The sequence below is a fragment of the Nothoprocta perdicaria genome, unplaced genomic scaffold (assembly GCF_003342845.1).
Source record: "Nothoprocta perdicaria isolate Ctin4 unplaced genomic scaffold, notPer1 scaffold_2, whole genome shotgun sequence".
In the NCBI taxonomy this organism is placed as follows: domain Eukaryota; kingdom Metazoa; phylum Chordata; class Aves; order Tinamiformes; family Tinamidae; genus Nothoprocta; species Nothoprocta perdicaria.
The window spans coordinates 7678348-7701488 of record NW_020455204.1 but is presented as its reverse complement, the minus strand read 5'-3'; the positions used below and the strand labels follow the sequence as shown (position 1 = coordinate 7701488).

Here is a 23141-nt window from a genome sequence, read left to right as displayed (position 1 = left end):
TAATGGCGGCGCGGAGCCGCTGCCCCGCCATAGCGGGGCTGCACAAGAACTCGCCGCGGCCGCTCGCCCCCAGGTGCCGCCGCCTCGCAAACTTGCCGCGCCGCTGGGCGCCGCGCACTTACCCGGGGCCAGGGGAGCCGCGGGGATGTGGGCGTTCAAGTTGGGCTTGTAGGACATTCCCAGCGACATGGCCAGCGCGGCGGCGAGGGCGGAGGAGAAGCGTCCGGAGATCCAGCGAAGCGTCTCCGCGTCTCCCAGACACTTTGGGTTGTTTACAGCAGGAGCAGCACCGGCAAATATGGCCGTCAGTTATATTGACACCCACAATGCAATATATCATCCATACATCACAATGGCGCGGGCTCCCCTCAGGGCCGGCGCCGCGCGAGGGGGCCGCCGAGGCGGGAAGGGAGGCGGCGGCGGCGGGCGGCGCGCGCCCTCCGTGAGGGGACGGGGGGGAGAGAGAGGCGGGTCGGGCAAGCGGCGGGGAAGGGGAGGGCGGTTTAATTCACTTCCCAAAGTTTTGGCTCAACTTCGGGGGGAAAACGGGAGCGGCGGGAGGCGGCCTGGCGGCCGGGCGACGCTCCGCGCCCCGCAGGGCGCCCCTCGCCTCTCCCTGGCGCCGTTTGAACGGCGCCCGGCCGGGAGGGGACATACCTGTTGATCGCTGCCCGCGCCCACCCCGGGATTTTAACGGAAATCTGCTCATGCCACCAAAGGGAAAATAAAAATCTACCTTGATTATTTATTTATTTATTTAAAACCTCTCGTTCCGGCTTGCTGGAAGCATGAAGGTTCATAGTGGATGGCGGCAATGGCGGGACTGAGAAAAAGAAATAAATGGAAAGCTCATGAATGACTCGTTTTCTCCTTGCGGCAAAATGCACCCCCTCTCTTCATATTCACCCCCAAAAATAATTATTTCTGAATTTTAACGCCCTCTCCAAAATTCATCCTTGTTGCTGTGAGACCCTCGGCTGTGCTTGCTCCCTGAATGTACCCATGGTCACTTTTGTGGGTTTTGCCCTCTTTCTCTAGATTTATGCCCATGTGGCCACCCCAGCACATCTTTTGCTGGGAAATCCCACTGGGATCAGGGAAGCATTGCGATATATGTCCCACAATGTTACTGGTGCCACGGACCCGAACACAACCGGCTCCGTTGCATTTTATCTATGTTCCTTGTGCCCGGCTCCAGCTCTCATCCTGATGGCACAAACCACCCTTGCAACAACCGTTCAGCGCTCTGGCCAGCCGGCGCCTCCGGCACGGGGTTATCTGCTCAACAACAGTGTTTCCACACTGGTACATGAAGCTTTAACTGCATAATTCCCCTCAGCATCCCGAAAGATTGCGCTGCTAAAAAGCAGCGCTCTGCAAACGCCACACTTTGCATCCCAAAAACTCGCCAGTGGGATGTGCCGCTCTGCCACACGGGTTTTCCATTGCTCCAGCTCTGTCCACAGGAACACAGAGTCGGCATGTGGTGGGAGCGCTCAGAGCTCATCCCATTTCTCCTGGCTTTGCACCAGCTCCACAAAACTGCTCTTGGGGCAGCGCTGTGGGGGACAAGACCCCCAGAGTTTTGCTTCAGCTTTATAATGATTCAAACATGTGGTGTTTCTGTAGGAATTCTGTAGGTGGGAGGTTTAAGGGAACGGTCCAGCAAGGCCATCCCGACCAGCAACCCATGGGATCCCAGCAATGCCCAGATTTCTGTGTCTGCTCTGCCAGGTGACAATGCACAATCCCCGCTGCTGGTTTCATCTTCTCACTTCTGATGCCCTGAAACTCTTGGAGACCTGCACCTGGAGACTGCAAACCTGTCTTGTTCCTTGTCATCTTGGGTTAAATTAATGAAAAGAAGGAAAGATGGGACATCAAGACCCCAGCTTTTCCTGGTACAGCTCTGACGTATGCAAGACATTAAACTTGTGGATTAATTTCAGAGTAATTAATCACTGTCAAGTTTAATAAATGGAGTTGTGGGTGTCCTAGCTGTCCCCTGCTTGTCGCAGAGATGAAAGGCACTTCGTCCCTTTCCTTGGAAGTAGTTTATATTTAAATAACCAGAAACCTGCACTCCTGAGCAGAAACTTCTTTGGGTGCAAATTTTAGCTGTTCCAAGCAGCCTTTCCCCTTCTCCCAGACAAACTTTTTACCAGCCCAACCCTGCTCCCCGATTTCCTTGGGTTCCTCCCAGATGCCATATTATTATTGGGAGCGTCTTTCCCTCCCGGCTTTGCTTTCCTCCTCCTCCTCCTCTGGAGCCCTTTGTACTGCTGCCAGTGCTGCCCGTGGGCTGCCGGGATGTTTCCCAGCTCCTTCCACCTCGGAGCGGGATGTGCTGCTCTGGCCTGTGCGAGAAGGGGAAGATCCAGGAGCTTGGAAGGTGCCGGAGGAGACGTGGGGTGTTTGGGGGCACACGCTGCCCTGCGTTCGCCTTTGCAGCCCCGTCCGGGGGTCTCGCTGGACCCCTTAGAGCAGGAGGTTTCCAAGCTCCCAAGCTTCCAAGCAGAGCTCTTCCCTTTGGACTGGTTTCCTCTGCATCCTGGCCCTGGCACCAGTGTCAAAACCAACCGGATTCCAACGGAAAGGGGCAGGGGGAGGATGCAGCCCCGCTCTGTGTGTTAAGAGGGGGTGAATGAAGCTGTGGAACCCCTCTGAGCATGGAGGGAGCAGGAGGGCACCCATGGGACTGGATCCCAGCCATATCCCCATCCTCGCTGCTCCTGGAGCCGTGGTTCCCAGCGTGCGCACCTATCCAGCCCCATCGTGGCAGTTTTCCTGCAGGACTCTCCACTTGCCTAAGGCCTAGGCTCCCAACGCCCTCCCAGCGCCGTGTCTTTAATGGTGGTGGAAGGTGCCCAGGAGGGTGCCCAGGACCGGAGCGGGCGGCTCTCGGAGGAGCCCTGGAGCTGCGCTTTCATCCCGGCCCTGTTTGGGAAAGCTCCCGAACCTGTTCCATGGCCTGGAGCGCGGGAATGGGCTGCCGAGGCTGGCGCTGTCCTGCCTGCCACTTCCCGGCCGGGCACTGCCACCCGCTGCCCTCTGCCCTCACCAGCTTGGAGAAGGATCCAGCGCTCCCTAGTATCACCCTTGAAGGATCACACTTGAAGGATCCAGTGCTCCCCAGTGTCACCCATCCCGGGAGCGCTTCCCGAGTCTGCAGACAGCTCGAGGCAGATGGTCCAGACCGCAGCTCCTCCGTGCCTGGGGCCTCATTGCGACACCGGCCTGGAAACCCGGTGGGAGCCAAGCCCTAATCCCGTTGGTGGTCATTGGAGCAAGGAAAGATGGAAGCGAAGCCCAAGGATTGAAAATGGGAGGAAGGACCATGGAGCTTCCAAGGGAGCAGAGCTGAGAGAAAGAGGAAGGGAGAAAGCCCAGGGAGGGCAGCCGCCGGATAGCTCAGCCAGGCACAGCCTTTTTCCAGCACGAGGTTCACAAATCCACCATGGGATTGGGGAGGCTCCGCAGTGCGGGGCGGCATCATCCCGCTGCAGCCCCTGGTCTTCTCCATTGCCTCATCGCTTCATCTTGGCTCCCACTGCCTCCAAACTCCTCGGAGCAGGTCTCACCTTGGAGTAACACCATCAGCTGCACCCTGGTTTGTGACCTGATGGAGGAAACAGGCTCCGCTCACCCAGTAAAGCTCTTTCTGTTTCGTGCCCTGAAATTCACTGTAAACGCAGCAGACACCGTCACCTCTGGCAGCTTATAAGTGTGTGACGGGATGTGGGGGACGGAACCTGGAAACAAGGCCTGGATTTGCAAGGCTAGAGGCCGTCAGCTCGCTAGCTACCCCTCCGGCATCTTTGAGGAGTAGCAAATGCCTCTTTTAAAATAACTGCTCGCTTAAAGCATTTCTCTCTTGTTTACAGAGTATAGTAAGAGATTTCTGTTATAGGAAAATGAAGAATTAAAATTCCGAGGTTTGGGCGTCTTAATTTATTGCTGAGAACTTGGCATCCCCACTTCTCCAGATTTGGGGAAAATGGGAATAACAGTCAGTACCAAGTGAATCACGAAAGTAGGATTAGATTAGCCTGTTTGTTGCAGACTATTCTCTTCACAAAGAAGATACTTTCCAATCTCTATACACTTTTATAAACTGTGCTTCCTTTTAGATTCCTGTGGTTAGTATTCAAAGGACGCCATTAATCGGCCCATAACTACCAATAAGGCCAGTTTAATTCCCCAGCAAAATACCCTGCATCCCCTAAGAGGTTAAAGCTCCAGATTTTGTAATTGATTTAAATAATAGTAATAATATGAGAAAGATGCTTGCGTTATTGCAACATGACTTCTAATAGCCTAAAGGATCCTGGAGACGCAGGGACAATGAACGAGCTTCACATGGGCAGAAACGCCGCTGAAAGGCACTGCAGATACAAACAACAAATGTGGGTAAATTCCACAATAGCAAATTAAAGGGGAGGGAGGGGAAGACATAGTAGTAGCCAGTTTAATTTATTTAATATTATATTAAAAAAAGGGGGGGGATGAATAACAGGAACTCCGTAGAGGACTCCTTGTGTTCCGCAGCTGTGGTGGCTGGAGCAGGCGTCCCTTGGAGCTCTGCAGCCCCTGTTGCTTTGCTGGGCGCCCACAGCTCGGTGCTGCCGGCGTTTGCAGGGGGTGTCTGCCGTGAACCAGGTCCCTAGGGCTGGCAAACGCTTCCAGTCGGGATCAGCGACACGGGAGAACAGCCACGATCCGACCGCAGCGTTTCGCATCTCGAGGTTTCTGTCACGTTGGACTGTTAAAGGTGTGGGGCAGGGGGGTTGTTGTATGAATAACTAAAAAGCCAAATCAGGTGACTTGGCAAATAAAAACGCCATTGTGTGTTTGCAAACAAACCTGGCGTTTCACCAAAGTCATCCTCTTCTCCCCCGAAAGGAGATGCATAAATATACATGCAATCAAAGGTGAGGAGGAACCTCTCTTTATCACTCCCGGTGCCGATCAAGGCAGGCGAACTGCTGCTCTGCGGGTCGCGTGGCTCGTTGAAGCCGTGCCCCGAGCACAACCACGTTCAGAAACACTCGTCAAAATCCGTCACTACACAACGAAGCTCAAAGCCAGAGGATTCAGGACTGCAGCTCTCTTTCAAGCAGAGAGCCTTGGCTACATCTCCATGTATTCCCAGATGGGCCAGGTGCTCCAGGCCCATCCCTTCTGGCCTCTCCTTGCAGCACCCAAGTTCTGTTCCTCTCCTGGAGGGAACGGGCAGCACTGGGCACACGCACAGCACCAGGCGGCCTTGCTGCTTCCATTCATGACAACGAAAATCAATAACTGATCATCCTGATCTGGCCTGAGCTCAAACCTGGTCAGTTCTTGCTCCAGATTCTTACTGGAGCCTCTAGTTTTGGAAAGGATTCTTCAGAAACAGCAGAGCCAATTAGACAAAAAAAAAAAAATCTATTTTTTTATTCATCTGCCCATTCAGCAGAGCCTTTGAAAAGGAACCTGCCCTCACCATTGCAATTGCAGCTGAGAAACACCAGGACTGCTGTTATTTTCTTCCCCTTGCTCCTGTTTTTCCCCACGGAGTTGTCCCTTTTGCTGCTCAGTAAAGGAGCAGCAAAGGAGGCCAGGGATCCAGCATCAGCCCTGGTGCTTTCCCGTGTCTCCTCCTGCACCGGTGCCTGTTTGTGGCTGCCAAACTTCCCCGTTACCATCACCTTGGAGCGTCTCTATGCTGGGATTTTGGGAGAGGCCGTGGGCTGCAGCCGGCAGCGCGACCGATGCTCCGGGACCTCCCCACCTTCCTCGCTCTGCTTCCATGGACCAGGGGACACGGCTGCCGCTTGTCCTGCCGCTCCGGCCCGGGAATTCGCAGAGCACAAAGGCCAGGGAGCGGCGCCTGGCCGCAGCCACAGGGCAAGGGCCGGTCCGTGCTACCGGCCCATGGATTATTTTTAAGCACTAACTGGGAGAGGGACAATTCAAGGGATTTCCCATCCAACACTTTGATCTCAATATTTGTGTTTTCATCAAAACGCCTCCTTTCCTCAACCATAAGGAAACTCAAACTCCCCTTCTGCAGGTTTGCAGGGCAGGTCTCAGCTTTCCTGGGACACCTTCTGCTCCCGCAGCAGCTTCCCTACCATCAACCAGCAGCCTCCCCAGAGCCCTTTGAAGAGCCTTAATATTTGAGCTGCGTGGGCTCAAATAGCCCTGCTATTGCACCTATTCGGTGGTAAAACTCTTGCTCTCCATAACAAAGTCTTGCTGGAGGAACTTATTAAATACATTAGTGGAGATAATACTAAATTGGATTTTTTTCTAGGGTTAATCTTAAAATCTAAAATGTGCTGAAAAGATTAAAGAAAAACATTATATTTCAATATTTCTGATACAAGCACTAAAAAGTGAATAGTACCAGTCACTGAAATGCATCAGGAATCAATTTCTCTCTGCAAAATGCATTAGACATTAAAAATGCAGAATAAAAACACAGGGCATCAAAACAACCATGGAAGATGGGCAACTGATGGTTTTGAAATAAAAGGACAACAACGTATAGCATCTACAATGTATGCAGACATCCCTCGGAAGTTTTATATTTGCTATGTATATTTCAAAGTACACACAAACTGCCAGTTTAGAAAGTTGAGAAAATAGGATTACATCTTGGGAAGGTCATGAACAAACAAACAAACAAAAAAGAATAAAAGAAAAAACACACACACACACAAAAAACCCAAGTTATTTACATTCAATAATTCAGTAGCCTTTAACATCTCTATATACATACATATTCTTTCTATATATGTACAGATGATGATGGGATCTGAACAAAACTTATTCCAGATGCAAAAGAAAAATACAAAATTGTTGATAATTGACAAGTGTTTACAGGTTGCAGGACTTTCTTCATTTACAAAGGAAGTATTTGCACACACGGACACAATGGGCATCTCCGGGGAATTATCAGTCCTTAGGAGAGGTGTGTTGCTAGGAGCGCATTAGGAAAAAAATAAATGAAAATGTGCTATGAAGAGCAGGCTTTGAGGTGAGCTACAATTGCATTTGCTCCTCAGGTGCATCTTAAGCATGGAATTGAAACCAGCTAACAGGTTGAACTTCAGACTCTGAGCAGCTTTAAAAAGCCCTTTCCCCTCCATTCTCAAGTCAATTAATATATATATATAATATACATAGAAAATATTTAGCATCTTTCCCTTCCACAGAAAGCTTCCAGGGCTCCCTCAGCACAGGAGTTATCACTACTATACATTTAGCTTTGGCCATGATGAGACCTCTTTTTACATTTTGCATCTGCTCCAAATTGCAATTTGTCTGAAGGAGCCGAGTGTCCCCAAGTGACAAAACCAGGGGCTGAATATTGGTGCCTAGCCTGAGAAGTTAGGACTGTTGGTCTTGCTTTCACCCTCAGTGCAAGAAGATCCCAAACAGGGTTTCCTATCCCTGCATTTAGTTGTAGTCCTTAGTTCTGGTCTCCCCCCCGGTTTTAATCGGTTATCAATTCCAGCAGCCAAGGCAGAAATAAACTACTACCAAAATTGCAGTTGCAATTCTTGCATGCAAAGTGCACAGCACTAATGCTTTCCAGGAACCAAAGGCTGTAACGTCAACGTTTCAAGAAGAAATAATAATAAAACTTTTTTTTTTTTTTTTTTGATGAAAGCCTTTAAGATGTTAGAGCCATGATGTAGATTTGTTAGTAAATGAATGACAAAACCAAGACGTGGACAGCAGCAACAGGCAAAGGGAGCAAGCTGGGGGTGTCCTTACCAGAACAGGAAGCATTTCTACAGATCTTCCCTCTAATGAGGATTCCCTCCTTCTCCCAGGGAGGGCAACAAGTCCAGAGGGAGGTAAAAGGGTTTGAATTAGCAGTATGTACCACAAGGCTCAAGACAGAGAGGTGTGGTTTGGTCACAGAATATTCAATATATGCTCAATGCAAAGTTAGCACAATAGGCCAAGAAGAGCACTTTGGAATCAAACTGTATTGAAATAGCCACTAGATACAGCATTACTCTTGGAGTCTTACTACTCCTAGAACCAATTTACTGAAGATCAAGGTTCAATTTACAATGTTACAGTCCAAGGGAGCAGGAAAAAGAAAAAACATGAAGTTCATTAAGGTAAGAGTTAGCTGTTGCAAGAGCCTGTTGCAACAGCAACCTGTCAAGGTATTTCTCCAGTTTCCCTTCCTTTTCCCGGACTGGATGCCAAATAAGCCCTGCTGGGGGGCACAACGCATGAGCATCCTCACCCACACACTGCTCCGGGCCTGCGCTCCTGCACGGGGCAGCTCGGCTCACGCGGTACCACGCGGCAGTCAGGGGAGCTCCCCTTCGCCACCAGAATTATTGAAACGAGAAAGCAAAGGAAGAAAGAGAAAAGCAAAGACATCTACAACCCGTTTCACAGGCATCAGACAAACACAGCAGTTGCTACAGCAAGAGCAAGGAGGCCAACTTAGTTTGGAATTCCCACATAGTCGTGAGTGCGTGTGGAAGTCGTTCCCGGGACCGTTTCAGACTGCAGTGCTGAGGAAAGCGGCCACTTGTCCCCAGCCCCGAGCTCTGCCACTGCACTAGGGTGCTGGCACGGGCAGCGTTAACCAAACTACAGGCAAAGTCATCCATGCAGCGGAGTTTACTCCGGCCTGAAGTCATGGAACTTCTGGCCCCCGTTACTCATGGCAAAAAAACTCCGTGACACTTGAATCTGGCTCACTGAATGTTTACAGAAGTGACACGTGCTGCAATGGATTACTGCACAAGTAAGGCTGCCAGGTGAACCTTACTTAACATGTGCATCAAGGTTTAACACAGTTTATCCCTTGCCTCATTAACCAGTTGAAGCATTTGGCCTGCAAGACAGAAGCCTGGTTAAAGCAGACTGGAACATGCCAAGTCCTGTTGAATTCCAATTGTACAAACTTGTTAGTTCTTTTGGAATACGGTGATTGCCTAAACAAGACTCCACTTCTTGTTAGTACAATAACTTTTATTTGACATCTACAAGATTGTTATCTTGTAGCTTTTTGGACAGGTTTATACAATCTCAATTTTTCAATAGTGCAACCTGTGCAAGCAAGAAATGACAAACATTGTCCTTCACTTTCTTATAAACATCTACTATTATAGGCAAAACAAAACTTACCCATATTATAGATAAGTGACTATTCACATTTGTACATTACAATTTCTTTTAAACAGCTCCAGATAAACTCTACAATGTCTTACAACATATTAAACAGTATTCAAGTTACTGGGTAACAGAAACAGCACATACAGCGGAACCCTCAAGTGTTTCCCATTCTCTAATTTACAGCTCAAGTAAGGTTTCATCTTACAAGTGACAAATTAAATTACATTAATGAAGTAAAAAATATAAGATTGTATGCGAGATGGAAGTGAATTTGCACTTAAGTTTCCGTAACCACCTCGGATTAAGGAAATGCTTCAATTTAAGGAAAAGAGGCATCCAGCCGTCTTCGCGGTACACATTAGAAATACCATTAATACATTAAAAATGAACTAATTTTAATTGAAGATGTTTTATCACAAAAAGAACATGTTGTAGACTCAAATATATAACCCCCAGGAGAGAACCAGAAAAAAATGCAACGCCTGGGTATAAACACTATAAAAATGCAATAACCAATGCTGTACAACTAAGATTGTGTTTCTCTCTGAATTCCTGTTGTGTGTGTTTATCCTGTCCATGCCCGTTTCCAAAGACATGCACTGTCAAACAGAAACTGGGAAGGAACCTGAATGCATGATGTGCAACCTCTAGGTTTCATGCTTTTATAAACTTATAAATCGAAGAGAAAAACCCAATATATATTTTCTATATATATACTCAATACATGCATTCAAGGATATCTCCCACAGCAATGGCATTGATGCACTGCGTTAAACCCTGAGCACTGTATGACAAGATAAAAATAAAGCCTGCTTGGGGATTTTCAAGCATTTTCAAACAAATTGTGGTTTGTAGCTTAAAAGGCCAAAAGTAAAAGCAAACAGGAAGCACTACAGAGAGCATAAGGAAAGACAGATGCACCACCATAAACAACTGCTGGCTTTCAGTTCTACCAACCTTTTTAGATCTCTTTATTCCCATAGTATTTGAGAGCACACAACCGAACTGAAAAAGTTATATTTCTTTGGAATCTGTCCCTGATTTTTATGCAAGTGATATGCTTTTACAGCCTTTTCCTCAAACACCAAAGTCAACACCTGTGGTATGTCTTCTTATGCGTTGTTGAAATTGGTGATACTTTGTGGGTGATGCTGCTGCCATATCTGCTGCTGCTGCACTGCAAGCTGTTGAGACTGGTCTGATGTGGACAGGAGGTTTACGAGGGGCGACACACAATTTGCAGGAATGATCAAACCTGAGGACAGCAAATCACACATGTTTCATAAGCATGCAAACAACTGGTTCATTAAAACTTGAGATTGATGACTCCATCATTTAATTTACGCAATAGTCGGTAGTGACAATTTCTACCACAAGTCGAATCAAGTAAAACTACAAATTCTGCTTCTAAGAGACTTCACAAATCAGAAGATCTTATATCATGAAGTGGCAGGAAGTAGTAGTTATTTTCCCCTTAAAGACTGATTTATTATTGCATTCCCTCATGCAACATTAAGACCAGATCATAGCTATTTTTTGCTTTTCTAATCTAACAGAAGATACAAGAACATAAAAGTTTACACGCAGGGAACAAGAGACCCTGGAACACCTTGTTTCAACATCTTGATGTCACTAGAGTAGAAGTAGCCATGACCCTACATATGACACGAATACATTTTTTTTCCCCCAGAAGAAAAACAGCAAGGAAGAATGTAATAATCATCCTAGACTAGTGAACTTGAATCATACTTAGTCTATTGCAGACAAGTTGAACACAAGCAGAGAGAACAGGCATTCTTCTGAAGATTCTTCCTTATTTAATCTGACTCTAGAAAAGCACCTTCACTACAGGGATTTGTATTGTATTTATATTCCTGTACATTTGTACTCCTGCCCTCCCTCTGAAGCATATACACACATTCCTTTTCTCTTGTAAGTGCAGAGTCTTCTACCTAAGCCTCAAACTGGAGTGATTTGCAAGTTGCAAGATCCTTCCCCCGCACTGGAATTAAGGAGCAGACCAGCCACTTACCTACAATCCTCTGCCCATCTTCTGTTCTTAGACGAACTATTTGCATTTTCACATTTGTACCACTGACAGAGGCTAGAACGCCTTCTACTTTTGTCCAGACGCTCAATACTGAACCACACAAGACATAGTAAGTTCGACAGCGGAGTCCCACTTCACAAACCAAACCCAAGCCTGCCTTCTTACAGTTGCCTCTCCTAAAGCAGGAGAGAAAAGAAGAGTAAGAAGAATGCTGAAGACAAAATACTCATTTCAATGAGACAAAGTTATTCCACACATATTCAATGGAGTTCAGACTAAGTGCTCCAAGGACGCAGGAACATGAGGGTAACTTTATCCACAGTAACAAAACACTTCTAAAGTGAAAGCTTTAGGAAAGTGTTGGCCTATGTAGGAGCATATCTTCAAAAGGAAGAGACAGCTCTAAGCCAAAGTCACCACTGGTTCACATCACCTGAAAAACCTCAGTCTGTTGCATAACAGACTGGTATCTGATCAGTAGATTTCACTCTGGCAACAATTTGACACTTCAACCAGTTGGACTGAACCAGCTGCACAGTTTTGAAAGACCCTTAAGACAGATGTAAGTGTAGCTGTTTCTGAACATCTAATCTCTGCAGGAAGCTTAAGCACAACTATTTTTCCCTCAAGTAATAGCTAAATTATCTTACCACAAAAAAAAAAAACAAAACAAAAAACCCCACAAGACATCTACCATGAGATACTTTCAGGTCATTATATTTCTAATGGAGTGAAATTTAGCATCAGCACTCTTAATATATTAGAGCTTTAAGGGCAAGCACGTAACAGTGTTTCCACTCAAAGGATGGAGCTTAGTCATTTATCATGAGACTTCATTTTCCTTACGTGAGAAACACAAGATTTCACAGGACTTACAGAAAACAGAAGCAATTAAACAAATTGTTTACCCAAAAGGTTTCAAAGCATTTACATGGATACAAATACTAACCAATAAGCATGGGTGCAGGTATCTGCAGAAGAGTTATACTGTTCTAACCAGTGTGGCAGAGCATCTTCAGAAGGTACCTAAAAATTTAGGGGGTTGGGGAAGAATAAGAGGTGACAGGGAAAAAAAGGGAAGAGAAATAGGAGAGACGTGACAAAAGCAACCATGTCGAGATTTGCATAGTACAAAAACATCCCCCCCATCTATTTAGTCATTACAGTAAGACACAATTTTAGACTGTCCAACAGAAACAAAGTCTCACATAAGGATGAGCAGAACGCTGGGAGAGAGCAGAACCCTCTCAATAACAGTATCAGATTCCAAGAACTTTTCCAGTAATCAACTTAAGTTGTCAAGTTCTTAAAACATTTTAATGCTGTTATAAATTTAATAGAAGCGTCAGGTCTATTACCCACCTCTAAAGAAAATAATCTGCTATTTGAGAAAACAGCAGCAAGCAGCTAAGCCTTCAGAATCATTGCTTAGAATACACTGCACGTCACTGCTTCAATAGCCTGTTGGCATGTCTTGCAAAAGGTTGACCTGCTCTTGCTAGATCCTTAAAGTAGATACATTTAATTCTATTTTCTTCTAAATATAAAGGTAGTATAACTTCAAAGGTTACCTTCTTATATTTCTTTTTCAGGTCTGCACATGTTTCTAGCTTGAGCTGTTTCCCTGTATTTGGTCTGTACACTAAAAAAAGTTTCTTTTTAGGATTCACTTCTTTTACTAGAATAGCTGTTTTCTTGTTATTTCTTATCTGGAAAAGAAAAAAATAAAAGGAATTTTAAGTTCAGGTTTGCTAACAATATCTTCCTTAACTGATTCTATACTGTTTTCTTTGTAGGTTAACGGTGTGTATGTACTAAAAATAACTATGAGAGCAGCTTTAGAAGACAGCACTCACTAATTGCCACCAGCATTTCACGTTTCCTTTATTATAAAGGCATCCGTCTTCCTGATACATGTTTAAATAAAGGGTATTCATTTAGGCTGACAATTCCATCAATTTTTAATTGTTCAGAACTTACTTTCATATTAAGAGTTGGAAAGAAAATTAACATCAATCCTAAAATGATATTGCTTAGTTTTGTAAAAAGCTTTTTAACGCTTGTGACTTCTACCTCACATTTTCGTCAAAAAGATACATTTTATTTGGAGAGGTCTAAAACAAGTTAGCTAAACATACTCTGAGAGGCAAAAATGTTACCTGTAGGGATAAATAAAAGCCATCATCTGGTCCTGTCTGTTCCGCCCAAATCTTAGTTGCTTCCTCCCAAGACATTCCTCTCTCTACGCTGATCTAGAAGAGAAGCGGGGATGTTCACATAAGGGCATGCTTTGGAACAGTTATGGAAATAGAAACAGAACAACACCACCAACACTACTGTCCAGCGAAAGGCACAGAACTTACTCCTTGCTCAATAAAAGGTCTAAGTTCAGCTTATTGCAATGTTTTAAGAACTTAACAGCAACCAGAAGTTTATTAGTACAAAGACAAAATAACTTACGGTGTATAGCTCTACATGTCCAGAGGTGGAATATCCTGGAGTTAGAAACTTTTTAACATCTGCCTTCCTTACTTTCTCATCCCCAGAGCCCAAATCTTAAAAAGAAAGGATAGAGTTAATTCTGCTCTTTTCTCTTATGTAAGTACAAGAGCACAGGGAAATCACTCACTCACCTAGGATGCCCATATCATATCTTCCATTCTTTTTAGCATTTTGAATAACTGCATTTAGCGTATCAGAGAAATACTGGAATAAAGCATTCTGCTGATGTACTTCCATACCAAGAATTCTATTCAGAAATTTTCCTATATTGTTATAATCTTAAAGAGAGGGAAAAGAAAAAAGTATATCAGGTTAAAGAGAATAAATTCATTGAAAACAAGCTTTCAGTCAGTTCTCAAAAAACAATATTCAAGTGCATTCTCTCTGAAGCAAGGAAAACATTCCCAGTTCTCAGAAGTTCTTTTCCCCCCACCTCTTTTAACACAGTTGCAAGTTCAATTCTCATGCTTAGGAACCACTACCATTATTTCATAAGAGAACAAGTGATTTTCCTTAACATTCTGAAGACCCAGAAAAATAAACAAAAAACCCAAATACCTTTATCAAGCGTTAGAATTCCAGATCTGTCTTCTACATTTATTAGGCCTACACCAATCAATCCCTGGCGAACATCTAAGAAAAGAGCAAAGGAAGAAAAAAATTAGACCACAGCTGCTTCACCATTAAAAAAAATCAGTAACTAAAAACCAGAAATCTTGAAACAAGATTTCTGAACAAATTCCAAAACTTCTGACCAACCCCTAAACACTTGTGATTTTTACCTGACACTGATATGAAAAGTAGAACTTTGCCTTCTGTCCTTCCACAAAACAAACATGCACAAAAGCCTGACGACACCAACACAGGTGAGAAAAGCTACTAATGGCACTACACATGAATACACAGGAGAATGATCTTACAACTGATAAAGGGAGAATTAGAGAACTTTATGTAATACTCTGACTAAAGACAGAAGGAACTCTTGTATTCTCCTCCACTGAAGACAGCTGTCAAAGTGACTCATCTAGATTTACCACTGCTCCAAACCACTTGAAATAGTCAAATATGCAGTACTTGACTTAAATTGAGGATTTTCATATACTTTGTCTCATACCCAAATTTCAACATCCACTGCAGTGCACAGGAACTACACCTGGTGAGTGCTGACCTGAGCCAGCTAACCAGTTTAAAAAAGGAGTAAGACTTTATCCCACCAAAGTTATTTGCATTTTGCACACGGAAGAATGATCAAAAGGCAGCAATTGCATCCAGTGAGTTATACTTACCTTTAAAGAAGTCACCAGGAAAATCAGGAGGTGGAGAGACCATTGGGGAGTCTAAGTTCACAATGGATTTCATAACAATCTCTAAAGCATTTCTTCCATACTGCATGAGAGAGAAAGTTCCTTGAAAAGTGTGTTCTGTGTTTGTGCCTCAGTCCCAAGCACACGTGTCAATAAGCACTTTTAGTTCACAGTAACATACTTCTCTCTACTGTTTAACAGTAAAATGGTGGAGATTACTAGTTTTTCAGTTATAAGCTACATTGCAAGTGAACAGCGTAGCTTTAACTTCTAATCACCAAATTCATCTTTTAATTGTGATCGAAAGGACATATATCCTATGCTTAGGACTTAGATTTATATAACAAACTGTGCCTTCATTGGTTTGACAAACCAAAGTAGGATTGTTTTCTTACTAACTCAAAAAAAGTAAAATAGTTCACTGCACATGAAGCAAACATGTCTTCTACAGACCATTTGTGAAATATAAGCACTATATAGCATGAACTTTCATTTAAAAAATGCACCCCTCACCTTGTTGTCAAAATTGAATCTGCTGAGGTCTCGAGTTTCTGTAGCCCGTCTGTCACCATGAGTGAGGGCTCCCTGTTAAGACACACCTTTGTAATTAAATCCAATTAAAAAAAAGAAGATTTTAAAAACTGTATTTTCTCAAATGAAGGATCAGATTTCTTGAAACTCTCTTACCAAACTCTCCAGTCTTTTTGCAACTATAGATGCAAATCTTTGCTCTCCTGCCAACTCAGAAATTAGGAACACATACTCCGGAGCAGTTACTTGGTTGGATCTATGAGTTCTTCCTAGACAATTAAGTAGAAACACATTTATTAAATCTCATTTTACTGCACATTTCTAATGAAACATAACATCTCCAAACCATTGCCAGTTAAGAAGTAGCTAGAACTTAATCCTGCTGAAAATAATTTGTGCTGGATATGCCACAACAGGAATGTGTACACAGATACTTAGTATTTGTGGCAACTTCATACAGTGGCTTCAAACACGGAACTTATTCAGTTAAGTCACATTGTAAAGTTTTGTTCATTACATTTCTTTCAAAATTATTGAAAGTTGGGTAAAGAAGATTGGAAAAGTCCTCAAGAGGTTATTCAATCTTATTTTCCATAAATCAGCAGCAAGTTCAGTGCCACTGAATTTGCTGAAGATGTTTAAAATATATTTAATATATGTATTTACCAAATTGTTGTATTGCTCTATCCGCGCTCCACGGTAACTCCAGAGTCATATGAACTCTTCGTCTCTGATTCTTAGCTCTGCGATCTGCTTGCAGTGAGATACCAGAGCTGGCAGCCTCTGAGATTATGGCTATGTTCTTTTATTAAGAAAGAAATTGCTAGTTAGCACTAAATCCAAGATAAAGCTTCAGTTTTCAGCAGGGAAAATATTAAATCCACAACTGCTACTGATATTGATTGGGAATACTATCACTATCATGTGGTCTTACTATCTCAAGGAAGGTGTTGGAGGAAGAGAAGAATGGGGCGCTCTGTCTTAGAAATGCTAATAAATAGCAAAAGGAGTGGTCTTCATTTATCAAAAACACCCTTCTGTGAACTGGAAAATGGCACTTTGCTGCAGTTTTGCCATTCCAAAGGGCAAATCTCTCTGATGTCGATGTTCTCTGAAGTAAAAAGGGGAGGGACAGTAGAGACTTGCTATGCTAGTGAGGGACAGTATGAAAGTTACTGCTAATGCTGTACATGAAAGAGTATATGGCCATTCTTCATATCTTTTGAAGTATACAAGTGTTCGGACTGCACATGTCACTTAAATGTATTTCCATAAAGTACAGTAACAGATTAAAGAAGTTCCATGCAACAGCTACATTTACTCAAATTGCCCTCTTGTGGTAACACATCTTAAATGAGCCACTGGGAAAAGCAGCAAACAAAACTGGCAAAAAAAATCCTAGGAAAAAGGTCCCAGAAGAAAAAATAATATACAAACAAACCAGCAAAAATCAAACACCACCTTTTATGCAATTCTACCATTACTCTATCCTCTTTCAGAGGATAAAAGCTACCAGTCTCAGCACATTACTTCTCTCAATCTTTGAGAAGGTAAACATCTCCCTTTCTTTCCCTTCAGCCTCTCCCTGAGCCTTTCTCCCACTCATAGCAGGCAGAGCTTTTCCCTTTCTCTCTTTTCTGTCACTTCATCTTGGTGGCAGAGATAAATCATCTATGTCTTTGATTACTGTGTATCTGCCTCGCAACAAATCAGCGTATGTTTAAAAGATTGTTTTGAAGAATGTCAGGTTTGGTACACATGCACACTCATTTCAAGAAGAAATGGGTCAAAACCTTAAAAGTTAGTTGTTCCTTGCCCTCAAGAGCTACAACCTGGCCTTTTAAAGCATGCTGCAAACACATGCTAGACAGGGCTACTAGAAGTACAGGTTTCAACAAAATACCCAACAGTGAACAAGTCCTCTCTCCTAGCCCTTCCTTCTTGTATTTAAGTCGCTGTGAGATAATGGTGGAATCAAAACCTGAATAATTTAAACTCAATCAGTCAATGTTATGTCATCTGGGAAGTTTTTCTAAATTGTGTCCCAGGAATTACCTTATCTCCATCCATGAACCTCTGCTTTTCTGTGATGTTAAGAATTTCAACGGGCACATCAAGTTCAGATCTTGATTCATAAGATATACTGCCATCATCATTGCTTACAACTCTCCCTTTGCGGCCTGTCATCTTTAAAATAGGAAGGGATACAAGGTCATTATGGCAATGTCAAAGTTATTACATGAGCAAGTCTGTCAAGAAACAGATTCATACACCAGCTTCAAAATGTAAGACAGTCAGTAATTTACTCCAAGTACAAAACTACCTGGATTACTTTTGGATTTATGCTATAGCCTACTTCATGGACACTTGCTTAGAAGTAACTCAGTTAATCGAAACTGCTATGTAGAAGTGTCTGTAGCAGAGATGCTAGTAATCAAAGTTTCACACTGTACTGCAGTAATTGTGTCTTGAACTGAGAAGTCTAAAAAAAGAAACTGTCTAGTAGCAACAGCTTCCTATTTTATTCCTGAAAATAGGAACATAAAACAACGAAACAGAACACTAATTTAAAGGCCACTAAGAGTACTAAAAAGGAACTAAAATGGCAGCAAGTTTGACACCAATTTTAACGGGCTTTTCAGAATAGTGACATTTGATTTACACAGGTAGTGTGCAAGGGGTGTTTTTGGAATCAAGAAAAGATATCACATTAGACTTTTCATGAATGCATTTTTATTATACAATTAATTTTTGCTGCCGAGGAAGATGAAACAACACTGTTTCATCTGTCAGGTACCAGCTTTAAAAACCTGACCTAAACTAGTTGGAACAATAACGTAGCAGACAAGGAAAATTGAAAACTATCACTACTTACATAACAGAGAGAGAGAGACTCTCTCTCTCGGAGACTGCTGAACATTTACTTAGAACTTTTATCTCCATTTCAATGTAACCTACAAGTTTCTCTTTAAATTCAGAGGATTCAGTGTATGAGCCCTATATCCTCATAATTGCAAAATTATCATTCAAGGTTGATAAACAAGTTCTTTTTAATATTCAATTTGGTCATACATAATCTTTAAAAGGAATGACAACATTGATTTACTGCAGCTAGTAGGTAATATGCAGTAGAGAAGCAAGAATAGCAAGTTTCTCTAAACATGAGCATCAACCCACCTCTGCAACATTTTCAGGACCGCCAAGTTCATCTATAAGCTCATCCAATGTATTAGGTGGAAGATCTTCAGCCAACTTTTCCAGTTTATCCAGCAGTTCTTTTTTCATTTGTTGGGCCCTTTCAACAGCATCCTGACTTGTTACAAAGCTGCTGTTCATATTACTGTTTGCTGAAATTTAAAAGAAGCTTAAATTTCAAAGTTTACTGTCTAAATGCTAAGAAAGTGAATTAATCTGAAGAAACCTCTTCTTACCTGATGTGTTGGTAGTAGAAGTGGTTGTACCAACAGTGGAAGTAAAACAGCTAGGTCGTTTTGATCCAAGACCAGAAGCTAATAAGGCACTTTGAATAGAATCTGGGTCTATACTTTTCTTCTTTTTCTTTTCTTTATTTTTCTTATGGTCTTTTCTAATTAGCCAGGGATCTGAAGGTAAATATTTTCAAAACATTTCAAACATTTAATAAATCCTTCCTTAAAAACTATGCTCATTTCAAAAGCTGACTAGTCATGACTAATGCATAAAACGTACTCAAGAAAGCTGCAAATCAGCATTCTAGAAATAATCTCATCCTGTTAGGATTAAACATCCAACTATCCAATTTACGATATCCAGTCTTCTATTTTGGGCTCACTAAAGTCTTGAGAAAACTTTATGCCTAGTAATTGGAAGCAGTTACATACTTACCATCTTCATCATCTTCACTGGATTCATCTCTAAATGGGTTGAAGTCGTCATCATCTCCAGAACTCAAGAATTTGGAGCTCTCATTATCACTTTCTTCATTGTCTGAAGCATCCGACTCACTTTCACTCTCATCAGAGCTGCTCCCTGCAAGGCCACCTGTTTTACGAGCTTTTTTGGCTTCTCTCGTTATTTCTTCACCTAATTTCATCACCCCAGGAGAAAAAGGGAAAAAAAAGTTTAGACCTTTTAGCCTACTTTTGAGAGTTGTTTTACTGACACTAAGTGAAAAAGCATTCAGTTTCTAAAAATAGAACTGTTTATCACAACTTATTAAAGAAGTCTAATCTAAGAGTTCATAAGACTTCTCTCAACATACTTATTTTTCCCCTCACTGCTTTTATAAATCATCACTTTGGAATAAAGTTCTATATTGCATCAGCCCAATTTTTATCTAAAATGTAGTAACTGGAGTTTTGCAGGTGATATTACCTCAACAGATGATTTGAAAATCAAACAAGAGCTTGTAATAAGTCTCACAATTGCAATACATGCTTTTTCATGAATGCTGTTATTGATATTTACACCTCTGCATTTTTCTACAGTTCTCTTTCAGGTAGTTCTAAAGTGACCATTTTCTTTATGGTATTAACGTAAATGACAAGCATTACCTTTCCGTTTCTTTACTTTGTTTTCCTTGCAGGGACTGTCTCTAGGTGAATTGTTATTACTTTGAGCAGTCAAGTCAATTCCCAACAAGCTAAACAGCTTCTTTCTGTCAGGAGCTGGAAAGTGCTTTTCAATAAGAGACTGGAATACTCCCCTGTTTGAGGGAGGGGAAAAAAACTTCAGTACAATTTGCATTTATTTAAAGTAGAAACTTATAATATTTTAACAGCTTGCTTGACTTCTCTTGTGAATATCATTACAGAAGCACCCTGGATAATTATTACTTATATTAAGTGTTTCTCACCTTCTTAAAAATAGTAGAAGGAGACACTTACTTTAGACTGTTAAAACTCTATTTAGTGATTGTAAATGTTAGGTTTAGTATACAGTGCTATAGTCACTGCCACTTTCTTATTGCTCAAGGCTTAGCATTATTTTAACTTAATCTGTCACTTAAATCTTCAGCAAGATATTCTCGGGGTCAAAACCAGCTCATTGATTAAAATAAACACAGTCAGGGTAAGTGTCTGGTGCAAATGCAGCATATAAGTCTCTCCTGCACCTTCAGTTCTGGTAAAACAGTACAAGCGCTTTGCACGTGAGTACAACACATAACATGGCACAAGCAGAAGTTGCAACTAGTCAATGGATCACACAAGCAGTAATACCAGCCTTTATGAACACGAAGATTAAGCAAAGGACACAGGTACCAAAAGAAACCCAGGTTTCTTAGATTTGGTTTATCTTTTGCAGGCGAAAACACAAGCTACTACATGCATTATGCTCAATTCAGAAGGTTATGTCAGAAAAGACAGTTCCGAAAGTTCAAATCTTACTTTGCAGTAGAAACAAAGTCATTCAGTTCACCACCACCTTCTTCCAAAGCTTCTAATGTCCTTGCTTCTCCTGTCGACTGTAGCCCAATAACCACACACTGAAGGAGAAAACAAGAGACTGTCACTGAGACTAATTTGCAAACTCCTTTTTTGCCTGCATTTCTGCTATCATCTAGCTTCAATGCCAAAAAAATACAAAAGCATGCTACTACCATACCACTGAAAATGTTACGAACAAAAAAGCCTAATAATTCTATGTTTCCAAAAAAATATTTAAAAGATCTTCACCAACTTACTTTTCCATTCTTGATTTCTTCGCGGGCTAGCTGTACTACCCTCTTTACTTTAGATGCTATGCAAAGGTATTTGAAAAACCTCTGATGAGCTGACCAAAACTGACCCCACATGGATTTCTTCATTCGTTGTTCTGCATCAATAAGATCAGCTGCTTGTTGAAACCTCTCTCTGGCACTAACCCACTGAAAAAAAAAAAAAAAAGAGTTGATTTTACATGTTGTGTTTCAAGGTTTAACAGATGTATTCTTTAACATCTGAAGTTAAGACAGAAGCAAAGTTTAAGAGCTAAGAGTGGGACTGCAAATGAAGAAAGTTCTCACACATCAAATGAAGTTCACGATAAAGAAAGCAGCAACTATGTCTCATTTCAACCAAGTTGAAAATATAATTACTCATAATGAAAAGCAGATAGAATTACATACTACCAATGCAATTATACACAGTATTTTCTAATAATCCAGTTTCTCTTCTAATATGCTTGGGTCTAGAAATGAAAGAGAACTGCACATAATTAACTATAAGCAAATACCAAAAAGTAAAACACCATCTTCCAAGATTCTTGAGAAGAGTATACTGCTACAGCTTTTAAATGTCTTTAAGAACGTTAAAGTCAGACTTCTGCATGAGATTTGGTAAAGTAAGATCTGGACATAAGTTTACTGATTCTTTTAGTAACATTCATAAAATGAAATGTTTTAAAGCTGAGGTCATACCAACCTGAAAGATCTCTTTTCATTACTGCAGCTATGCAACAAATGCTGACTCATGCTTAAGCACCTGTTAAGTGGGTAAAGCTCCTTCTCATTTTAGTCTATTTCCAAAGGAATATACATATATATTTAATTAAATAATGGTACTGCACAAAGGAAATATGCTCTCATAACAGCATAAGAGCAAAACAATATCAATACAAAAAGTAGAAGGTCAAGAAAAATAAAAAACAATAGGGGCATAGCTTGAATGTTTTCAATTTGAACTGCTGTATAGTAAAATTACCACCCTGTACTGTTGAATCAACAAGCACATATTCTACCATACTATTCTAATTAGGAAGCATGTGCTAGAAGTCTTTCTAGTGTCAGGTTAAGCTTTAGAGTTAAGTTTTAAGCTTGGTTCTCCCTAAAGCAGAATCAAAAGAACTTGAGGGGTGAAACAAGACCAACAGGTAAACAGCTACCACAGTCTGGGTCTCTAAAGAGCTGCTAGTAGTCAGTGGGTCTGGCAGACGTTGGAAGATGCCCAAAACTAGGCTATTTATGGCCCAAAACAAAAGCAAGAAGCTCTTGTGAAACTCTTAAACAGAGGTAACTTTACACTAAGGTAAGTAAGTGCCATTTCTGTCTTCCACAGAGATCACAGCACTACACAAAACTTCAAGAGTGCCACTTTAAACCAATAAACAGTTTCTTACAATTCAAGAGAGAAAGTAAATCTAAAAAGGCATTCTTACCAGCTTCACAGATTTATTGTACATTTTAACATAGTCCTGTGAAAGCAGAACTTCATCAATTTTGAAAGTTACACCTGAAAAACTCAGTTGTCTTGCTATGTACATCCCTCGCAGTTTCATATCCATAGCAACTATTTCCATGGCACCAACACCCCTAAAATAAAGGAACAAATTAAGTCAATATTAGCATTTTCAAAAACAAGGACTTGTTAGAAAAAAATCAAATGCTTTAGAAGTAAATAGCATGCTTATGGATGTGAATATATATATTTTTCAAAATCATTAATACTGTTCTTAAACACATTGAATTGGGTGATCTTGAAGTGCAGATTCCACACAGAACCACTCTACCTCACAAGTATTAAGCTAGTCAGATCTACATCTAGTGAAAAATAATTAAATTAGCAGGTAACCAAGTTCTCTTCTACAGCAATGAACCCTTAGCAATACCTTGAGAAGCCAACTGCAAAGCCATCCTAACCTGCTCACAAGCTTAGGCCTGT

General features: G+C 42.0%; 2 protein-coding genes across 3 annotated transcripts in view; both read right to left on the bottom strand.

Annotated features, from left to right (window-relative positions):
- Positions 1-350, bottom strand: part of CDK2AP1 (cyclin dependent kinase 2 associated protein 1) — a 14817-nt gene extending 14467 nt beyond the window's left edge. Inside the window, exon 1 of the mRNA XM_026037743.1 lies at positions 123-350. Within this exon, the coding sequence (XP_025893528.1) occupies positions 123-189 (67 nt within the window). The 5' untranslated portion in view covers positions 190-350. The remainder of the gene's footprint in view (positions 1-122) is intronic.
- Positions 351-7874: 7524 nt separating this feature from the next.
- SBNO1 (strawberry notch homolog 1) overlaps positions 7875-23141 on the bottom strand; it is a 30522-nt gene continuing 15255 nt past the window's right edge. For both annotated transcript variants that reach the window (XM_026037673.1, XM_026037674.1), the window contains exons 13-32: positions 22639-22792; positions 21188-21370; positions 20892-20989; positions 20058-20209; positions 19390-19587; positions 18957-19127; positions 18703-18872; positions 17581-17712; positions 16192-16327; positions 15682-15794; positions 15508-15579; positions 14977-15076; positions 14249-14323; positions 13822-13968; positions 13649-13743; positions 13348-13440; positions 12760-12897; positions 12138-12214; positions 11171-11364; positions 7875-10393 (exon numbers count right to left, since the gene is read on the bottom strand). In XM_026037673.1, the coding sequence (XP_025893458.1) occupies positions 10251-10393; positions 11171-11364; positions 12138-12214; positions 12760-12897; positions 13348-13440; positions 13649-13743; positions 13822-13968; positions 14249-14323; positions 14977-15076; positions 15508-15579; positions 15682-15794; positions 16192-16327; positions 17581-17712; positions 18703-18872; positions 18957-19127; positions 19390-19587; positions 20058-20209; positions 20892-20989; positions 21188-21370; positions 22639-22792 (2641 nt within the window). In that variant the 3' untranslated portion in view covers positions 7875-10250. The remainder of the gene's footprint in view (positions 10394-11170; positions 11365-12137; positions 12215-12759; positions 12898-13347; positions 13441-13648; positions 13744-13821; positions 13969-14248; positions 14324-14976; positions 15077-15507; positions 15580-15681; positions 15795-16191; positions 16328-17580; positions 17713-18702; positions 18873-18956; positions 19128-19389; positions 19588-20057; positions 20210-20891; positions 20990-21187; positions 21371-22638; positions 22793-23141) is intronic.